This window comes from Halyomorpha halys, unplaced genomic scaffold (genome assembly GCF_000696795.3).
Source record: "Halyomorpha halys isolate HHAL.00 unplaced genomic scaffold, Hhal_1.1 Scaffold251.1, whole genome shotgun sequence".
Classification (NCBI taxonomy): domain Eukaryota; kingdom Metazoa; phylum Arthropoda; class Insecta; order Hemiptera; family Pentatomidae; genus Halyomorpha; species Halyomorpha halys.
The window spans coordinates 998,778-1,021,954 of record NW_027106674.1 but is presented as its reverse complement, the minus strand read 5'-3'; the positions used below and the strand labels follow the sequence as shown (position 1 = coordinate 1,021,954).

The 23,177-nt window shown below is 29.8% G+C and overlaps 1 protein-coding gene across 7 annotated transcripts in view; it reads right to left on the bottom strand.

Annotated features, from left to right (window-relative positions):
* Positions 1 to 23,177, bottom strand: part of Patronin (calmodulin-regulated spectrin-associated protein patronin) — a 111,687-nt gene that overhangs the window by 41,592 nt on the left and 46,918 nt on the right. For 6 of the 7 annotated variants that reach the window (XM_014419752.3, XM_014419756.3, XM_014419754.3 and 3 more), the window contains exons 7-13: positions 22,422 to 22,529; positions 16,392 to 16,464; positions 12,085 to 12,274; positions 9,993 to 10,170; positions 4,673 to 4,804; positions 2,045 to 2,161; positions 271 to 443 (exon numbers count right to left, since the gene is read on the bottom strand). In XM_014419752.3, coding sequence (XP_014275238.1) covers positions 271 to 443; positions 2,045 to 2,161; positions 4,673 to 4,804; positions 9,993 to 10,170; positions 12,085 to 12,274; positions 16,392 to 16,464; positions 22,422 to 22,529 — 971 coding nt within the window. The remainder of the gene's footprint in view (positions 1 to 270; positions 444 to 2,044; positions 2,162 to 4,672; positions 4,805 to 9,992; positions 10,171 to 12,084; positions 12,275 to 16,391; positions 16,465 to 22,421; positions 22,530 to 23,177) is intronic. The other variant, XM_014419757.3, reaches the window with a different exon arrangement.

Sequence of the window (23,177 nt, the reverse complement as noted above, 5' to 3'; positions counted from 1 at the left end):
AAAGTTCTGAAAAAGTATAAAACGACTAATTGAGAACTGTTTTATTTGGCCAATATACAATTTTTTTTTTATGTACTGGAAGAACTCAGAAGTTGCAAACTATTCAATGTTACAAATATAATAACTAAAATGTTAACAATCATTGCTATTTGGCAGCATATAAAAATATCAATAAACTTTCTATTGTCTACTTTGTATTTATTTCTTTGTTCAAGTTATATCAAGAAACTAGCCTACTTAAAATTCATTTAATCATGATAAACAACTTACCTTGGAAACAGCTTGTAGGAATGCCGCTTTTCCAACTTTTTGGCGTTGTCTGTTCATCTGGGCTTCCATCCTCCTTTTTTCACTTTCAATTCTTCTTCTTTTCTCTTCAAGTTTCAGTCTTATATTGAGTAACTGAGAGCCCATAACCCCATTATCAACAGTGTCCCCCAAACCTATTTAAACAAAAAAGTAAGTTCATAAAAAACTTTTGAAAAATAATAAACAATTAGAAAAATTAACTATATAAATTTCAAGGCAAACAATTAGATATGAAAGCATGAGAAATTACCATCAAATTTACTAACCAGTAAGATCTGTTTCACATTTACCCTGCTCTCGGGTAACCAACATTTAGCTGACAGATAATTGATGTTTTTCTCAATATTTTGGCTGCAGAAAACCAACATCTAGCTGATGCAGACCTAACAATCTGATCCATCTAATGCTTAATTTCATTTTACTAGCCCAGGTCATTTCAATGAAGGGATTAAGTATGACAATGAAGGACACTATATAGTGCCAATTGAAAAAATAAATATTCTGAAGTTCCAAGTCGATTATAAGTACAAAATTTTTGAAATGAGATATATCTGATATCTCCATTTCATGTTCAATAATATTTTTTGTTTTATGTTATTCAATTATTTACTGAGGGAAGGGGTAGCTTTTAGTCGACTAATCACTGACAGATCCAGATTAATCATTTACTCTGTTATAGCAACTGTAGAATGACTGGAGTCACAAGGCATGTCTAGAGTCGAGGATAAACCTGGAGGTTGAGCATGCATATATGCTAACAGCATAAACTTCTTGTTTAAATGCTGGTAAAGAAACATTACGACCTTAGAATACTACTTGACTTAAGACCCTTCAAGGGTTGTTTTATATTTTAAAATATTTAATTTTTCAGCACACATTAGTAACTTATTTCAGTTTTTAATGTTTTGTTTAGATATTTTTTAAATTTAAATTTCTTCTTTCTTCTAGTTATTTTATTAAATAAAATTATTTAAATTAACATGAATTTGTGTAGTACCACTTCATGGCATTTTTCATGAAAAATATGAAAAAATAGCTATTAATTGGTTTTGCTATATAAATAAGGAAAAAGTATGCACAAGTCCCACCTTTTTCGTGCAGAATAGAAAAAAAAGAGAACTTTATTCAGAACAGAACACCCCTAAAAATCCCAATATCAAGAACAGATAAAATGTTTATCCATAGACAAAACCAAATTACATAATACATTTTTTTTTCTCTTGGTCTTGTAAGGAAAAGATTTGTTCCCATGGCATATTATTCTCTGCTACATATCAAATACAGTAATTGAAATGAGGCACTGGATCTTCATACTTTACTCTAAAAGGTTCCTATGGTTCGTTTGTCCTTTTTCATCATTTGATACTGATTTAGACTAATTTTAAAAACACTGCTAACATGAATATGAAAGTAAAGATGACTAAATATTTCAGTACATTCCCCATTCTTTTTTCTATATACCTACCAAGAGAAGAGAGTGTGAGCCTAAAAGTTTGTTACCATACCTTAACATGCTTTAATAATCATACTATATTGCTTCAAAGATAAATGAAATGTTTAGTCACGATCAGTACAAAAAAAGGAATCTACATTTAATATAACTAAGACTGAAACAACTGTTTCTTGATATATGAGTAATAAATTGACATTTGTCAAAAAACTATAATAGCCCAAATTGAAATAAAGCCATGTGGTGGTTATAATATAAAAAGTAAATTACAAAAGAAAAAGTTACCATTATCAAGATGATCTGAAGCCTGATGGGCAAGTGATTGTTGCTGCCAAGTAGTTGTGTTATTTGGTAAGGCTGCAAAGGTGGTAACCTTCTTTTCACGCTCTTGCTGCTTTTGGTCTGTAATAAAATTTTACTATGAAAAGGCATTTTAAAAAAATATCAAAAATTTTTATTTTTTAATAATTAAAAAAAAATTATGATGTTGAAATTTCAAATAGTGCTCCCAGTACTCTAATATTACACTGATTTTGCACACAGTAGGTATATGTGAATCTATTATTTTATAATAAAGGAGAAGCTTTAGGTAAATATTATAAAAAACAAACAAAAAAACAGATAACAGTTTCTATTAAGTAAAAATAATCTATCTACTACAGATAATGGAAATAAAATTTTAATTGGAAAATATCAAAACGACTGTATTATAAGAGCAGTTTAGGCACTATAGTCTAAAGAAAATATGTTTTACAATAGTTGCGCACAGGAATACAGACAACAGAGGCCAAAACTCAAAAAATAAAATTAAAAAATCGGTCCACTCATTCAAGAGATAATTGTGGTACAGATAGATCGACACATACACCAACGGCAAAAATTCTATTGTTGTTGTTGTTGTTGTTGGCTGGGGCTTTAGGGCATAAAACCCTGAAGTCATCAACGCCCATAAAATTCTATTGTTTTTGGTCTCTTGATAATTAGATATAGAAAATTTACCCAAATAAAGGGTGTACAAATAAGCTTCTGCCGTTTAACAAAATATGTCTCCACCAGAAGGTTTTGTTGAAATAGTCAGCAATTAAACTTAATATTGTAAGTTTGACCAGATGGTATCGACATAACCTTAGAGTAATAGTAACTCCATATCAGCATCATATTTATTTTTTTTAAGGAAAAAATATCGTTTTGTATAGAATAAGCATCATTTGCGGGAACTTTTGATTTACTTTTTAAAATGAAGAAATCTGCAGCTAAGGTTTATTGATTGCACGTAGAAGCATATAGTAAATTTATTTCAAGTGAGAGAAGTCGTGAGTGGTTTCAAAAGTTTAAAAATGGTGAGTTTGACGTGCAAGAAAAAGAACATACTGGAAGGTCAAAAGTGTACAAAGACATGGAATTGGAAATATTATTAGAGGAAGATTTGTCCCAAAAAAGAACTTGCATTTACATTAGAAATAACTCAACAAGCAGTTTCACATCCTTTAAAGTCGAAAATGATTCAGAAAGAAGGAAATTGGGTTCTGTTTTATCAGTTCCCATAACCTGAAACCAAGAGACATTGAATGCCGATTTTGCATGTGTGGAAAACAAAAAGACACGATTTATTCTTCTACATGATAATGATCATCCATATGTTGTGGCACCTAGTAAAATCATTTTTGAAACACTTCATTGGGAAGTGCTATCCCACCCGCCGAATTCACCAGACATTGCCCCTTTCAATCACCAATTGTTCTGGTCGATGGCATATGGTCTGTCAGAGCAGTGCTTTACATCATATGAAGAAACAAAAAATTGGGTTAATCCATAGATTGTCCCAAAAGATGAAGAGTTCTTCCCAGGTGGACATGAATTTTGAAAACTCTGAGCAGCTGTAATTACTAAAAAGAACTGGCTGTAAAGCAAGAAAGGTTATTGAAAATTTAATTAAAGTAAAGTGGACAGCTAAAATGGAAATAAAAAATTAAGAAATAAGAATAAACCAGGTGAAGAAGGAAATTAGAGCTGTGACAAGTAGGGTGGGAGAAACACCCTATTCAGCTTGTCTCTCAATTAGTATCTTGATTGGGAACGTAATCCATAATTTTTTAATTTGTCAGATTCTTTAGTTATAAAAACTATAATTAGAACATAATTTTTAATAAAAAAATCGCCATTATAGTAGAAAAAATCTTATGATAAATATCAATTTGTAATATATCTGTAATTATCTCACTTAAAAGAAGACTACTGACAAGGGGACACAGACTTTTTTGGTGATAGGTCAAAAAATATTAGAAAATTCTTGCTTATAAAAGATAGTTAAGTTAACTTCTTGCCAATGTGCACCAGAAATACAAAAATAAATTATTTTACATAATTTTAGAAATTTCATAAATTATTGTTTTCTTCTTATGCTCTGTTTGAAGTTAAAGGTTATTATATACCAATTAATATTTTTATATATAACTAGAAAATGATATTGCTTATAGAATTAAATAAATTTAAATCTACAAAAACCAAAAGAACCTTCCAGTAAAGTAGCCCAACAAGATTTTTATTTAGGTACAAGGAAATGAGATTCATTTTTAGTACTGTCTGAAACTCTTATATACAAATCAAATGTTAGAAATTTTTGACTTGATTTTTAGAGGATTTTTTTTCCCAGCTAAATAATTCTGAGATGAAAAGAAGCTCTTAACGAAGGTTCTTCAGGGACCGAAATATAAATGTTAATGCTTATACTTTGAGGTTGTTTATTGGACTTTGAATACTTATAATTAACTAAGTTTTTAATGATGGTAAGCACTTTTGGCTCAGAAGCAGAATGGGTAGAATCAAAGCTTCGGCAAATAAGAATCTTGCAGCTTACAAAACAAACGTGCATTCAATAAGATATTAGAACATTATTAATAACACATTAATGACCTTTACTACTAGGTTGAGGTTCCAAAAGTGTTTGTTGAATGCCTGCACTACTTCTTGTTTCTTCTGCTCTTTTCTGAGATTCGATGAAACTATTATTTCTTGAAAGTGACATTCTAGGTGGAGGTTCTGGGGCTGAAAAAATAAAAAATTAATTTCCAAAATAAGAGTTGTTCAAAATTAAGTAAACCAAAAATAAATGACTTAATAGAACAAAGACCAATACTATATTGAAACATTATTAACATATTAAGAACATGTTTAATTTATTTTGTAATATCAGCAATGGATAGATGAACTCCAAGGGTTGGGAGATTCTTTCAGGGCATGCCTAGTCCTATAAAGTGGATATCTGGCTCTTCATTGGAATGGGAGACAAACCTGGCAGTTCAGCATGAATAATGCCATCACCTCTTAACCTGTATAGTATGTCAACTGAATCTATTACTTGGTAAGGACCCTTCATGTGAATAAATCAACCATTGATTATATTGTAATAAAGTCACTTATTCTCCTTTAATTGTTAAAACACCAAATATGTATAACAAAAAAATAAATGTAATACACCTCATGTATGATACATCAGTTATCATAATGGGTAACCAAGTGCACTCTCTTAAAACAGTCCATAATGTTAAGAAGTCAGTAGCTAAATTTAGAGGCCAGATAGATTTGGGAAAAAGCTTTTATCAAAAAATAGAAACAACTAATAACAAAATTGTTGAGAGTAGAATAAATATTCTACCATATTTAAAAGCTGTAACTAAGCCTACTATTAATGTAGAAAAACTAGAAAAATCATACTCTAATTAGCCCTAAATTAATTCTCAACAAAAGTTCTAAGACTAAATCTTACTCAATACTTGGCATTTGAGGAACAAGTATGAATTGATAATATTGAGAAAGAGATAAACCCGGATTGGAGATCAAATAATTTCATTGATAATTTTGGAAAAGAGAAAAAATTTGTACTAAAAATAAAAAATATTGAAGAAGATAAAACCCCTTTCAATTTTCCAGACTACTAGTACCAGCAGAAAAAGGTTCATTCTATTTTGCAGAGAAATATGACCTGAAACAAATTAGTTAAACAATTCTTCACTAATTGCCCATGGCATTATGGCCAGCTAAAGGATAGGAACCCGCACAAGAAGCACAGTCAACCCTCATCGCTGGACCTGACATCTTCCTACCTCCGCAGGTTCCAAATGCAGATAGGACAAACTAGTTGATACAGCAATATTGAGTTGGCTCACTAATTAGTTTATTACCACAAACAAGTGAGATTTTCTGACATACACTTATGAATGTAGGAAATGAAAAACAAATTAAACTACCCTAAATTGTATTCCATTACTTTTATTTTATTTTAAATGAGTCACATTAATAATATAAATATTTAAGTTTTAAAAAATTAATACAAAACACTTCACAGTTCGAATGTATAAAAACATATAATTAACTAAAAATAATTAGACATACTTCTTCTCTAAGAACCATACTTTTACAACAAACATATTAATAGCTATGAAGGTTATAAAATTAATAAAACATATGTTGATAAATATATATGAGATGTTTAGCTATAAAGGTTATAAAATTGATTCAGCATATGAGTGGGTCAAAATGATAGTGGTACAAGTCAAGTTCGGTTCATTTCATTAAAGTAAATATTTTATTTAAATATAAACATAGTTGGTCTAGAACAGTGGTTCCCAAACTTTGTCCTAGTGCCCCCCTTTTTTGTTCTACTGCCCCCTTTCCAGCAAAAATATTACTTAGGGCCCCCTGGAAATTAATTTTTTTTTTTTAATTTTAAAAGCAATTAATAGGAAATATATATGTATTAATATTTCTACCTTTTTCGTAAAATATAGCAAAGAAAGGTGTAAATTAGGAACATTGAACTTGGAAATTATGAAACTATTTATTAAACTCAGAATAGAATTTAATACAAAAAAGTTAAACCGTTCGAAATCATCTTAATGAGAAGGATGAACTGAGTGTGCTTTTAACAATTTAGTAATCTTTGGCTCTATTTTCCTCAGTAGTAATATTGTTGTCCGTGACTACTTGTAATTATTCATCGCCCCCAAATTTGCCTGTGGCCATCACCGTCCCCCTCAATCGTTGCAGCGCCCATTTTGGGAATTACTGCTCTAGAGGAACTAACATCGATGCACTTTAAAATTTTGTCAAATTGGCTTGATAATTTTGGCAGGTCTAAAATGGGTTTACTCGATGTTTGTAAATCGACATCATTATACTTACAAAATTCCTTTCTGGTTAAATTTTTAAGTACAATTATTTAAACTTACAAACATCTAGTATTTTTTGGTATTTTTGAGCCCGCCAACACAATAAAGTTAATTTTATAAAGTTTACAGTTTTATCATTATTCTCGCGGATCAGCTATATTATAAACTTAAATGATATATGTATAACATATATAAGTCTTTTCTTTCCAAAATCCACTCAATAGGGTATTTGATGATAGAAAAAAAAATTTGAAATAATTTTAATACTATTGTCAGTCAATTCAAAAACCCAATCATATAAGTTATAACTAATACAGATACAGTATTAAACATTATTAAACAATTATTTAACACAATCATTTAAACTTCAAACAGTTTTTCAAAATAAATATAATCCCTAATGAACTTACAATTTGCATCTTGTATTATACATATATATATTCTAACCAGCTTTAACCAAATATTTGTAGTTTCAACATCTTTTGGCACCTGGATAAACAACTTTTGTGGGGTCTTTGCAGTAGTATTTTTATAATAAGGCACAGCAAAAGAATGATAAGGAATATAACTCATAATAGATAATTGCTTAAATAACCAAGAAAACTAAAAAATTAAAATAATACTCACACTGAATATATATGCCAATTGTATGTTCATGTCGAAATGAGGTCATGCCAAAACAATAATGGCGCATTGATTTTTGTGTGGCATTTTAATGCGTAATTTGAGATTTTATATATATAAAAAAAAAATATACTTATTTGATTATAATAATCCCCATATCGCAGTAATATGCGACACTTTCCAAAAAAACTTATGATATCATATTCTTATGTTTTCGACTGCATTTGGATGGATTTTAGAAAAAAATGCCTGATATATAGTTTATAAACATTTGAAAACTTTTTCAAAATAAACCACAAATAACTGAAATTAAAATAAATAAACTCAACATAAATAAACCAAAATAAATAAAACTAGACTTGCACAACTTTCAGTCTAACCCTCTTATATGTTGATATTCCATTCCATAGTGATTTTAAGCCCTAAACTAGAAGTATTTTGATAATACAATATTCCAATAGAGGCATGATCCCAGTGGATTAATAAAACAAATTATGCCAGGAGAATTTGTAGTGTACCACTCCTCACTTTGCCTCTTTGTCTCAGGATTGTACTTAAAAATCCATCATTTATTACCTGTGATCACACGGCTAAAGAAATCTACCCTATTGGTGATTCTGTCAAGAAGATCAAGACACCTGTTTTTTCATTTGATGTTATTTCAAATTTGACGAATGATAAATCTGTTTAAATTTAAAGTTCACTCAATATTCTTAATGTCAAACGATGGTTTGATCTCACAAGTTCGATATTTTTGTCAGTTTTCGAAGTTGAAGGCCTCCCAGAACAGTGTTCATCTTCAACGTGTTCTCTCCCTTCCAAAAATTATTTGTGCCAGCGAAAAACTAGAACTCAGGATAAAGAATGTTTCCTATAGGCCTGTACTCTAAGCTTAACACAGAATTTAATGACACGTTGCTCCAAATTCTGCTTTTCCATTTTGCATGATGCACAACCAAAACAACACTTCACTAATAGCAGTCACAAAAATCACGTAGTTAAGGGAAGGAGTTGAAACTCACACTAAGCTACAGCAGAGTACTGATACACATGTACTATAAAGGACAACACTGCAGGGTTACTAGATCCCGAGTAGTGTTGCCAGTCCCATTACTTTTCTGCCACACCTCATATAGGTAAGCAAAAGTGAAAATAGATATACACATCTCGGGTGTCTATTCATGGATAAAGACCATGTGATCTTGGCCTTACATCTCTTCTAAATACATACTATTTGGTAGTCTACAATCATATTTTAGGAATAAGAACCAACCAGTTTTTCGGTTTATCAGTCATTATTTTATAGGTTAGGAAAGTAAATGCTAGCTAAACAATCACTACAATCAAGCCAGGAACCCTTTCTATAAAACAGTAAAGATTAAACCAGTGATAAATTGATTCAGCTGGAATCATTTTTTCATTCCATATTTTCTGATTTAATTATAATAGACTTTAAATTTAGCTTTGAAGGATTATCAACTATTTTTTAACAGTTCTGATTTTGTATGTAATTTGACAAAAAAAATTTTAATAAAGATTTAAAATATGATGAGTGATCAATTAATAGCACGTATTCACTATTAGAGGTAATACAGCAAATCGTTGGTGTTATGCAAAAGGGTAAATCCAATAATTTTCAGAACATATTATAAATAGATGATTGATGATTGATATAAGTGAATTTGAAGGATGTGGTCTAGGCTATGGTCAAGCAGAAAAAACAGCTATTACAGTTTAGTTTTTCCATAGCCCTAACCATCTCCTTCAAATTTTCAGAAGAATATATTTAGGATAAAAAACTTATAATTTGTTAATATTTTTGAGAATTTGGAACATTCCTGATTTGATTCCTAAAGTTAAACTTATGAATAAATGAATGAAATGTGTTTATTTATAAAAAATGGATATATTTAAATAATAATAAGATAAACTAATGAATATCAATGATCATTTTGGTAAAAAATAACCAATAAAAAAAGAAGGAAATATCCTATTTGTTCAATTCACCCTTTCTACATAACACCAATGAAACAAGTAAATTTCAATTTGCTTCAATTGAATATAATTTAAAGTACTCTTATGCAAAGTTTTTACTGAAATATTACTATTCATTATAATAAAAGACCGATACATGAAAATATATTTATTTTTCATCAGATAAGAAATTTACCTTAAAAATTTGTAATATTGTTAAATTTTTCATCCCTGCTTGATAGCTATTTAAAATAAAGCAGCTCATTCATACTAAACAAAACATGAATAAAAAATTAATAATCTAACGAATAACAATAAATAGATACAATTTTAAAGACAAAGCATAAGTTTACTAACATAAGATATAAATTTTAGTGATATTTAGCATGTCAGTAGTTCAGATTAACCAACAATAAGCCTGATCAATCATTTTCACAGAATTCATTAAAAAAAAAAAAAAAAAGAACCTTGTTTTGAACTATATCCTTCCTGCAAAGCATGGTGAAGGGCATCACTATTATTATCAAGAACACTTGATCTAGCTGAAGACTCACGCCTACCACTATGAACAGCAGGTTCTTTGTCAGGATTACGGCCTAGAAGATGAAGATTTTCTTCTGAACCTCCAAAGTTTTCCAATGTTAACTGAAACAAAAATGGAGGAATATACTAGACAACTAGCTTCAATGAAGCATTATTAATACCAAAAACTAATAATCGATAAAATAAAATAAGTAAATTTTCATAAATCAAAGGGACTATATTTATAAGAAATACTTGCAACATTTCAGAATAGTACTGATTAACTTTTTCATTATAAATCCCTATTACTTATTATGAAATCAGATTATAGATACATATATATATATTGTAATGTTATTTTTTTATTAACAAAAAAAAAAAATGTTATCTGTGTCTTATATTATATCATGTAAAAATATGTAACTTATATTTGTCCAGTCATGGATTGATCAGTATGCTGTGTAATGTAGCAACCCGATGTATTTGGGCAGCATGAATGAATAAAGTATTTCTTTCTCTCTCTTTATTTGAGGTTACAAAGGTTAAATTATCATCATACCATAGGTTGCCAGTTTGCCTGGACGAAGGAGTGCAATGGAGGGGGAGGGATATACTTCTAGGACGAGTGATGCACGGAGGTAGAAATGGCTAGGCAGTGCGATTATAAAAATTTTTAAATAAAAAAATTCTTATTAAATGTTTTAATCGAGCCTTGGGGCTCCATTAAACCTTCAAATTCCTCTCGTATCCAATCCTTACAATCGAAAATCCTCAATGCTCCCTACTTAGTCATAAATAAAATCATCCATAAAAACCTCAATGATTCATATAGATCTAGCCCGAACCAGATATCAATCCTTTCATTATAAACTCCCAAACCCACAAGTTTCTAACCTTGCTTCCTCTTCTGTTTCTGACAACCCTCCCAGGCGTCTGAAAAAAAGATGGCCCTTCTAATGTAGAATTATTATTAGAGTGCTACCAATGGGTAGTTTCACTACACGCCTGTATCATATCATAATGATCTTACATGAAATTTACGGGATGTATTGTTTTGTAAATAGCATTAAATAAATAACAGCTAAATTACTAGGTCCAATAGACACAAAAGAAAAAGATAATAAATTCAAATTTTATTTAATCTACTATTCAAAGATATCATACATATATATAGTTAATAAATAACACAAGAACATTAATTTTTCGAAAATACTAGCAAATCATTTACAATTTATTTCACTTCTTCCCACAAATGGGTAATCTTATTATGAATGTTCTTCAATATGTCAACGTTAATAGACTATATCACAATTTATTGGATTACATACATAATTAACAAACTTTTTTATTCTATTTTTAAATCATAAAGCTATTCCTAAATTGGAAAGACTAAGCTTTGCGACAAGCAATTTATATAATAAAGGAGCCTGTCAACTAATGCAAAGATAAGACACAACAATATGGTTGTCACAATATGGTGATACTGTACAGATGGAAACCACTTCCTTTCCCAGCCCAAGGAAAATGTTAGGGATAGAAAGAAGAATACTAAGAAGAATTTATGGACCAAAGAAGAAACAGGAAGGCTATAGGTTGAGAACTAATAAGGAAGGATAACTAATAAGGAACAAAGAGGTAAATGATTTGGAAACGGACATAAGAATAAGAAGATTAATGTTCTATGGACATATGGTGAGGATGCACCTAAAGAGATTAAAAAGAAACTGAGAGACTGAAAATAGCAGACCAAGACTGTTTCGATAGGGATGACTATGGGAGAAGAATAAAAGAAATTAATGTCCTTTTGGGGAAGAGAGATGCGAGAAAGGGTGTCTCGTGGACTGAAGAAACAAGGGAGGAACAATCAGAGAGAATGATGAAGAGGTGTAAAGAAAGAAAGAAGGAGAGGAGGGGAATGAAAGGAAGTGAAAATAATGATATCCACGTAGTCTTTAAGGCCGTTCCGTGAAAAAAAAAAAAGCTATTCCTCAATAATCAATTGATAAATAAAATAAAAAATAATACATTATTGTTTACCTGTGATTCATCTGATAATGAATTTCTCCTAGATCTTCTTCCAGCATAAGAGGGTTTTCTAGGTTCCCAATTTGTAGGTTTTCCAGCTGGTTCAGTTGATTTATTTCCACCATCCCCGCTGATAACTGAACTTAAAGTTGGAACTCCTCGTCCACGATGAACCACAAATTCATCATTTCCATTTTCCAATCTAAAAAAGTAATAAAACAATTAGGAATAAAAGAAAAGGGTGATGGAGATTGTATTATAGAACATTATACATAAACATTAGTTAAAAACATCTACATCCTAGCATTATCTGGTCAGTCAAATATTTCGTAATTTATTGTGTATTTATGAGAATGTCAGTTTTAATCAACAATCATAGCTGAAAAGATAAATTAGTAAATAAAAAACCAGAAAACAACATCATATTAGCATTTTAAAATAGGATTATATTCATTTCTTCACTTAATTACAAACTTTAGATGAACTGACTGTGCATATCTTAATAAATTTAAAAAAAGAAAAAAAAAAAAAAGAATCAGTAGAATTGTGAGAAAAAGTCATCATTTTCGTACAAGGAATCTGCTCATTTAAATTGTTTAAACAAAAGTGTACTAAAGGGTTTCCAATTTGTGGGCCGCCATACATACATCAAAATGTAATAATTATACATTATATATTATTCACTATTATAATTATTTAACTCAATAGATTTTATAAAATTTTGATGCAGTTAAAACTTAGAATTGGGAGGTGGAGGTGTATGAAGTTATTTATTGGACACTGATATTTAAAAAAAAACATTTTATTGACAAATTTTAAAAATACCCAAAATTATTGGTAAGGCTCTCAAAATCACAGGTCCAACAATATTTGACGTCAATAAATGAGATCATTATAAAATATATCAAATGTATAAACAAAGGGTGACCCGTAGGTGTTAAGCAATATTTAAGGAGAAAACAACAACAGAAAAGCTTATAGATAATAGTCCAATTCTCCACAGAGGAAATATTGAAATTTGGAGATTTTTTTAACATTATATTTTCTGTTTAACAGCAATTATAAAAAAACTATTTAAATTTGGTAATTTCAAGTTACAGCATAGTAAACTAGACAATTTTTTCAGTAAAATTAAAAAGAATTTGTATTTTTTAAAACCATTCAAAGGGGGATTTTCCAGGCAGCTAATAAAAAAGCTATTTTCATAGAAAACTTTGGCCAAAATAGTTTAATTTTTTTTTTTACTGATATTAATTATAAAAAGTCTTCATGTTACAAGTTTAAGTACAAAACATTACCCACCTGTCATGAGAACACTGTTGACCAGACAGTACTAAAACCATGATATTGATTGTTAAGTCATCTAGTAACAAAATCACCTTCAACTATTGGTGACTGTATTAGCATCATACAATTTTCTTTGTTTGAAAACATCAAGTTTTGTGCCGAACAAGCATCATTAGCTGATTTTGCATGAGTGAGATGAATGAAATGAGTGGAATGAATAACAAAAGGGTTTATAAGATTAAGCCAAGCATTCTAGGAAAAATGCACTGATTACTGCTATATACGCGACAAAATGATTCTCCTACATGATAATGCTCGTCAGCATGTTATGGCGCTGGTCAAAACCTATTTGGAAACACTAAATTGGGAAGCCCAATTCCACCTGCCATATTCACTGCCAGACAATGCCTTTTTCCCATTATCACTTGTTCCAGTCAATGGCTCATGGCCTGTTTAAGCAGCATTTTACATGGTATGTAGATATCAAAAATTGGATTACTTCATAAATAGCTTCAAAAGATGAAGAGTTCTTCTGACATGGTATCCGAAGACTGCCAGAAAGGTGAGAAAAGATAGTGGCTAGTGATGTACAATACTTTGAATAAAACATAATGTACACCATTATTTCACAATAATTTTTTTTTCACTTTTTATAGAAAACGATGGAAACGTAATTATGCCCCCATATAAACAAGATCACAATTTCTATCATACTCAGACACTGTAGCCTAAATATATATGTTGCTTATACATAGTAATATGTTTTGTCAACAATTCATATAGTAATATTATAGACAAAAATAAGATTGAGTTATAGAATGGTAGAGGCCCACTAAACCTTTAAATGGTTAAAAAAAAAATTAACCATCATAATCAAGATTTTCATCGCATTTTACATAACAGAAATCTTGGAGAAATTTGTTTCTATATATGTCTATTGATTGCGGTGAAGTTAGTGTTACGGTATAATCGATAATGTAAGATTTGATACCAAGATAGTTCGTTCCATATCGATTTAATCAAATTCCATCCACTATGAAATTTAGGTTCTTCCTATAAACATTACCTTACATAATATTAATTGCATATTACTATCCAAATAAGTAATAAAGAAACATTAATGCTCTTTTTGTAACAGTAAATGGTTTTTGATCTCCTGAAAACTTGGCCAAGTGAACCTGGTGAAATGGCATTTGCAACTAGGCTACCATATTTACTAAAGATATTATAATTATGAGAGATAGTTGACCGTGAATGACTTATACGAGGAGAAGATGGTTGGGGGTGCGGTCAAAATAAAACACAAATAAGTTGATGTGACTTATTTAATCGTGCCAACATTTCGGCTAGAGTTTCTAGCCTTCATCAGGACTAAGAACAGAACAAGATGACAACCAAAGAATATAGAAAAGAAAAAAGAAAATATAAACAGAATGACATAAAGTGGATAATTTTACAGAATGGAATTAATAAAATAAAGTGATAAGAGAAGTGAAAAATAAAATGTATACATAGGTAATTGAATAAGTAGGTAAAATAACATAATTAAGGAAATAAAATAAAAATGAAGTTATATAAAGCAAAGAAATATGAATATATGAGTTATTAATAATTTAAAAACTAAAATATAGAAAGAAAAATAAAATTGAGAGAAAGAAAATATATGTAACCATAATAATTGATAAAGAGGCAAAATATACATAAAGTTTAACAAAAGAAATGTATAGAAAAAAAAGTTTGAAAACAACAATAATAATATATGGTGAACATAACTAATAATGTTGGTAAGGAAAATTGAGTGAAGAAGGGGTGGTAAAATAAAGATAGGGAAAAAAAGAGAATAAAACGAACCTGTTAGCTTGAAATCTAACCGCCAAGTGGTATTACTGAGAACAGCCAAACTCCGAATTAAAAAATATGTTACAAGAATGACTAAGTGTTTTTAAGAGGAAACGTTACGATTGGTAAAAAAATAAAAAGCAGAAAATATTTAGAGGAAGAAAGCTTGTGAGAGGGTGACTATAAATGGTTTTTGGAAAATGTTAAAAATATATATATGTACAAGGATGAGGAAGTACTGGAAGATGACAAAGTGTCATGAGTATTTAACAACAGTTAAAAAGAGGAAACGTATATAAGAGGGTAACGACAAATATGTTAGAAAAAGTTTAAGAAGTGAAATAATACATTACAAAGTGGGTGGAAAAATAAAATGAATAAATAAAAAAAAAAATTATAAAAATTACTTTTTTAATAAATTAATTATTTGCAAATATGTTGATGATAAGTTGTGCTGGTCGGTTTTTAAATTGAGGAAGAAGGTTCTAATTGGACATAGAGGATTTCAGAGATGAGCCTTTTATTATGGTTATGAACTATAGCAAGTATGGACGTTTTGTCGAAATCGAAGGAATGATTTAAAGAAAGAGAATGTTCCGAGAGTTTTGAGGCAGAATGATTATGTGAGGAAACAGAATATTCATGTTATTTGATACGGTCTTTTAAGAGGTTTTTGATTTCGCCTATATAAGCAGAATTACAATTAAGGGTGTGATGGGGTCTTTTAGTTCAGTATAAATATGAGATAGTGTGTAGTAAAGGGCTGAAAGCAATACAAAGGTTAGGTATAGCAGAACGTAAGAGTTTTTGGATGTTGTCGGAAAGAGACGGGATATATGGTAGTGATCTGTATAAGGGGGTAGAAAGGGTTTGTGAAGAATTAGGTGAAGTGGCGAGACGATTTTTTTGTAGTAATATATAAGTTTATGAATGATATGGAGAGGGAAGTTATTAGCTAAGAGTATTTGTTTAATGCGTTGTATGTTTTTTTCATGGATATGGGAATCAGAAAGGGAAACGCCACGGTGAATAAGATTTTTAGCTACGTTAATTCTTTGATGGTAAGGATGTTGGGGATGATAATTTATAAGTCTGCTTGAGTAGGTTGGTTTGGTGTACCAGTCAGTGGATATGGTGTAAAGATATAAAAATAAATTAAAATGTACATAGCATTACAGCATTTATGGACATACTTATTTTCAGTAGAATTCTCAACTTGGACACTTCCAACTTTTTTAAGTCCACTGCTAGAAAGAATTGGAGAACCTGCAAAAAAAGTTAGTTTAGATTAAAACAAATAAAATTCAAAAACATATAAACTTCTACAGAAATTCCAATGTTTGAAATTAGTCTAAAATGCTATCAGGAAATAAGTTCAAAAATTAGATCAACTAACATAAAAATAATCATCATGTAAGATGATAGCCAATGAATTGGGCTATCAACAAAAAAATCAGTTGTACAAAATTTAAATTCATGTCACTCCAATCTCATAAAGACATAAGACATAATTAAAAACACTACATATTAAAAGACAAAATCCAAAACAGAAATAACGGACTGACTACCTGTTATTACAGGGTAATTGTCAATTACAGAATTTAAGTAATGTTTATAGTTATTAATCTTTAGTTATACTCTGTACATTTTAGTTGTGAATTAATTAGTTAAAGAAATTCATTGTTCAAAAAAAAATTTTTTGTGCTCTAGGGCATGACTATCCACACAATAAAGTCGCAAAATGTAGCCACAATAAAAGAGTTGTTAATTGACTGATTCTTATATTTATATAACATATATAAGAGACACCGTTATAAAGACAAAAATGGAAGTAAGAAAGAATATTTTGTTATTATATATGTTATGGATCCATTAAATGGATGAAGGATAAATGGATTCCATGGCTGCTGATGGATTGGGAGGCTGAAGGTAGAAGAAGAACTCCTGTCTAATGAAAGAGTATGGCTGACAGAGGACTGACGGAGAAGGGTACGATGGACTGGCAGTAATGGATAGACATGCTAAAACAGGATTTTGATGGAGGAAGTCTTCATGGTGAAGAAATGACTTATAAAAAGAATTATTATATATATTTATACACACATATACATATGTAGGGGATTAAAGATCTACAGGAATTAAAGATTGAGGGGGGTTAAGTTATATTTTCAACAATGCTAATACAAGTCAAGAAAGACTAAACTGTTAAAGAAAAACTGATATTATAAAAACTATTAGTCAAAAGTATTGCATCACTTAAAATTTTTATGAAAAAAGTTATATTGAAATGTTGAGCGGAATATTTTGGTTTGGGATTATCACAAGCAAAGAATATAAGCATAATAAAAAGAAGAAACAAAGGGACAGTAATAGAAAAATCAAATAAAAGTTTTATTTTCACATAAAAATAAAAATTACATCTTAAATGTAAAAGCAGTTCACTAACAGTATTCAGTGGCTCTTCTTTTAGCTTTGATAACTCCATTTAATCACTGACACATAAAGAGAAATTAAATTTTTCAGAAATTCTTAGGGTTTATTGCCATACTTTTCTACTAGGCTAACTCGAATTTCAGGAGAAAACCCACATTGGTGGTTTCTCTCATATCTTCCCATAACATCCTAGATATGCTCTATTTGGTTGAAGTTTGAGGTTTCGACTTCTTGGTGAAAAAAGCAGCACCCTAATTTCAGCAATTGTTAAAGTACTCTGGCACGAGAGGTATCGCATTATCATGGAGCAGCACTAAATCATACCCAATAAATGGTTCAAGTTTTATCAAAGTCTCAAAGAATGTCTTCAATATAATTGATACCATTTATAGTGCCTCTGCCAACATATGCCTCAGTACAAATTCCATTCAACACCATCACTGAGCCTCCTTAGTAACTCACTCTAGGGGACACTTTGCACAATGATTATCTTTTACCCGGTCTTCTCCACACTCAAAAACTGAAAACATTTATAGTACCTCTATCAGCAATATGAATGTCTATATGTGCCTCAATACAAATCCCATTCAAGACTATCACTCAGCCTCTTTGGCAACTCTCTTTAGGGAACACATCACACGATTAATATCTTTCACACAATCTTCTCCACACTCATTTATCTGAATGAGCTGTATTCAAAGTGAATGATAACTCACCTCTAAACGACATACAAGATCAGTCTTCCCTTATTCAATTAGTTTGTTTCCCGGTAAACTGAAGTTAGAGTTTTATGTCCCCTGGTGAGAAGTGGACCTGTTGCTGGATTTTTTGTCATTCATAACAACTTCGTTCAACCTTCTGGGGTAACCAACATTAGAAAATATGGACAACTCCAACTCCTTAAATTAAAGTTCTAACTTGATTTGCTGTAGAGAATCAGTTTTTTAGGTAATGTAATTGAATAAACCAGCCATCGCTTCCTATATGAAAAGTATGCCCAATTTGATAGAAGTCTCCTCGGAGTGTGGTTGTATTCCAATATAACGTATACCTACAGAACATTTTGCTGTTCCAGAGACTGTTGACTGGTTAATGCTAAAGCGTCTGGGTAATTCTTTTTTCATGCAACATAATGAAATGAATCACCATCGATTCTGATAAATTTTGCTAAGCGTTTTACTGCTCCATTTGAAACAATAAAAACCACTTTTTTAAAAATATGTTAACTAGAGAAAATATTAACTGAAAGAGAATAAACCACCCCATGAAAAACATCATATGAACTTAAAGAATCAATATTACCTGGAATTAAAATAAAAAGTATTAATTCCTGTTTACATTAGTAAACAGCTCCTCAAGCCTAACTTATCTGTAAATAAATAAAGCTAATCTGTATGGAACTGCACACAATTCGAGAGATAAAAACTCAAGTGATGCAATCCTTTTTGACCAGCAATTCATATCAGATATATAATAAATATTATACGTTTTATATGTATATATTTTATATATCTAATATATCTATTAACAAATAAAGTGATGAGAAAAACCTAGGTATATTTGAAAAAAATTTCTATTTTTAAAAATGCGGATATTCAATTTTTAGAGTGTTACTAAAATATCTGTTTATTAATTAATTCAATTAATAGCTTCTTTTTAAATCATTTAATACAATTATTACATCAACCATGTAAGTGTGCAAATTAGTTCAGACAAATTAGACATTTAACCTTAACATTAAAAAAATAGAACAGGTCACTGCTACCAGTTAGTGCCACCAGTACATTACCATAGTAAAAGTTTCATGAGTTTCAGCGGTGGGTTTGGGAAGGAGCTGTGGTGTATGTGATACTAAATGTATGTTTTATCAGATTTTGCTTTTGTCTCGAAAACTATTGGGTTTGATAAAAAATTATTTCTGGGAATAATTAAAGTCTATGCCTATAAATAATTAATACATACCTAATTAAAGCCAACTTTTTTTTTCAAAATCATGTAGTTTCTGAGATTAGAAAAGGATAAATCAGGCATTTAATCCTAACACTCAAAATTAAAAGTGTTTTTTTTTTCATAAACACCAGTAGTACATTACATGCCAAGTACGATGGGTTAGAACATCAGGTATGAGATAGAGGGGTGGTGGTGAATTTGTTTTTGTTAGTTTTTTACTATTATCTCAAAAATTATTGTCTTTGGTGAAATGTGTTTTATACAAAATTAACGTACATTAAGTTACCTAAAAATGGGATCCGATAACTTTTTTCTAAACTATATGTGTTATGAAATATAGAGTGTGAATACTGCTAATAAATCACAGGCTTCAATACTGCCTGTAAAATTTTAGAAAATTGTACATTTTAAAAAAGAATAGGATACATATCTCAAAAGCTACTGTGTTTAGAAATAAAGTTATTTGACCAGTTCTGTAGGAATTTTGATGTACTTAAATTTTATATTGAAAATATTTCACCAAACCCAATCATTTTCGAGATAATAATTTTAAAAAATGACAAAAGATACAATTTTTAAATATTTACCACCCCCATCATCCCTAACTCAATGTGCAAAACTGTTAGACTTGTACACACATAATGTACTGGTATTACTAAATAATATAAAAAAGGACGCTGATTTAGTTTTTGAATGTTAGGGGTAGCTATCTAATTAGACTAGCCAATATTTATCCCTCGATATCTCAGAAACTACATGATTTAGAAAAAAGAAAAGCTATACAATCACTTTTGCAGGAAAAGTAATGTTCTTCTTGCACACAACTAATTTTTCATCAAACCTAAAAGTTTTTAAGATATATGCCAAAAAAACTAAAGTATATGATTTTTACCACATACACTCTTCCTAAAAAACCTAATGGGACTTTTAACCACACAATATTCTGGTGGAACTGAACAAAACAGGAGAGGTTGTATCTTTATTTTCAGATCTATGGAGTTTTCTCTATATTTCTATTGGAATAATATGTTCACACACAAACATCAATTCATTATGCTTACTACAAATTTCATAGAACATACATTAGAAATTATACTTTTCATAAAGTATATACAATTTAATCAAGTTTAATAATACTACATGGAATTATGAAGATGCAATCACTTAATAATAATAATAAAAAAAAATTAAAATTGTAACTAAACTATAGTACGTTTGAAAAAAAATATAAATAAAACTGTAAATGGTATGTGGTCCGGGTGCAGTCAAATAAAACTCAAATAGTAAATTGGTGTACTATTTTTATTTTTTGGTGTACTATTTTAAAAAAATAGTACACCAATTTGCTATTTGAGTTTTATTTTACCGCACCTGGACCAAATACCATTTCTGATACACACGGTCAATCAGCAATCTTCCAATATAAAACTGTAGTGTTGAATCTGTGAGAATTTTAAACATATAAGCACAGCAGGCAAACACTAATCCACAAAAAATAAGAATTGGAGACATGCAACAGATAGACACTTTTATTTAGGTTATAATGAAGTGCGTGGTAAACATAGAACACTTTAAACAAAATAACATGCCTTAAAATAAAAACACACAAAATAAATCGTGCAAGTTAAAACACAAAAACATAATACTTAGCAAGGATCAAGCAATTGGTACCAGCTATCACTACAAAAACACATCATCTATAGAACACATCCTTTCTGGCCCATTCTTTCCATTGATTTAAATGCTTATCATATTAATTTCAAATTTAACAGATTCCATTCCCTAAGATATAAAATATAAATCAGCCAGCAGATTTGGTTACCAAGAGGAAACTATATATTGTCTTTCAGAAAACCCATTAACAAAGTTGGCAAGAAAAAAAGGTTTTCAGTAACCAACAATATAAAGACTTTAAACAATCTTAAAGTGATTAATTTTAGATTTGTTTCAAAACTTACAAGGTAATTTCATTATCTTTTTTCTGTCATATTTACATTATAAGTACCAAATTATTACTTAATTACTAATCTTATCCAATTTGAAATATATTATTTTAAAGAGATAATTGGCTAGGATTGACCATTTATCGAGAATTTGGCTAAACCCTTTGTGATTAAGCACCATATCCACAATACTACTGTACGGAATTCCGTAAATAGAAGTAAAAGGAAAATTTCTCTTGGATCTAGCAAGCCCTGTCAGTAGTATAGGAATTTAGTACACAATGATCGCACGAGGGACTGACGGTTAAATTATGTGATTTGCTTGAAATCAAAAAATTAAATTGAAAAAAATTATTTGACCGAAATCATTATCACCCTTCTATCCCCCTCCCTTCAAAGTTATCCTGGATTGCCTTAGCTACAGTTAGCAGAAACTTATGTATTTTAACTGTTATTTCAACTTCTCTATTTCAAATTTAACTCATTTCTTTTTTTATTAGAAATAACAGATTTCAAATCTTTAAATTGTATTTAAATTCTGTATGTCATTTGTTTGGCTGTTAATCAAAACATACTACTTTTACAGTATCAATAAGTATTTCTCAATTAAATTTAACCTTTTGAACATATTTCCACATAAACAGTTAAAGATCATTAACTTAATCAGCTATAGACATTTATTAGTCCAATCTTGCTAAACCAGCATTATTATTGAATTTCCGAAAGACTTATTACAATGATACATCAAATATTAGATTAAATGAATAATCAACAAAATATTTATATTATCATAATTGATTTAAAACCAAAATATTTAATGTATATTTTTTATCACTTCATTGATAAAACTAAAAATATACATAAAGCAGCGAAAGGTGAGCCAGTGAGGAAATCTACCTGAAAAAGAAGATCTTGAGTCTAATCCTGAACGAAGGTCAGGAATTGCAGAAACTGCCTGGGGTAGGCTCCGCTTATGCGCAACTCCCTGGTTGTTTCGACCTTCCACTATATAATATAATCTTACTCTTAGATACAAAAAAATATTACTTTTACTATTTAATGACATACTCTTTTAACTCTGAAATTGTCAAAACACTTTTTACCAGCAAGGAAAATAGAATATATAATAGCACAGGAAACCGTCAAATGAATTAGGTAAAAATTAAGGTAAGTGAGCTATAATCCCAAAAAATTCAATTAAAAAGAGAATGATATCCTAAATTAAAACTTTAATTCATCACTCACACCATTAATAATAGGCAAAGTAAATGCCTATCATATATGACATAAACAATTTTTTTTTAAAATTGAAACCAGTTTTTTTGATAGTATATTTATAAGTTTAAAAATAAATGTTTGCCTTAATTTTCATTATTTTTTAATGTATTGAATACAGGCAACTTTGTATTAGGCAAGTTTGTGTTATTGACTGGGATGTGAACTATGAGTTATCTAGTAATTTTTTTATTTCCCAATCGTAGTTTGTGCAGCTACCAGGACATTAGAATTTGTATACGATAAGTAAACAAACTAAAAGATAAATTGTATAATGGCAATCAAGGCAATAATGCTAACAGTAAGTTATCTTGTAGCTGGCAGTCAATGTGCTAATTCAATTTATAGTTCTTAGACAACTTAAGTATTTAAAATATG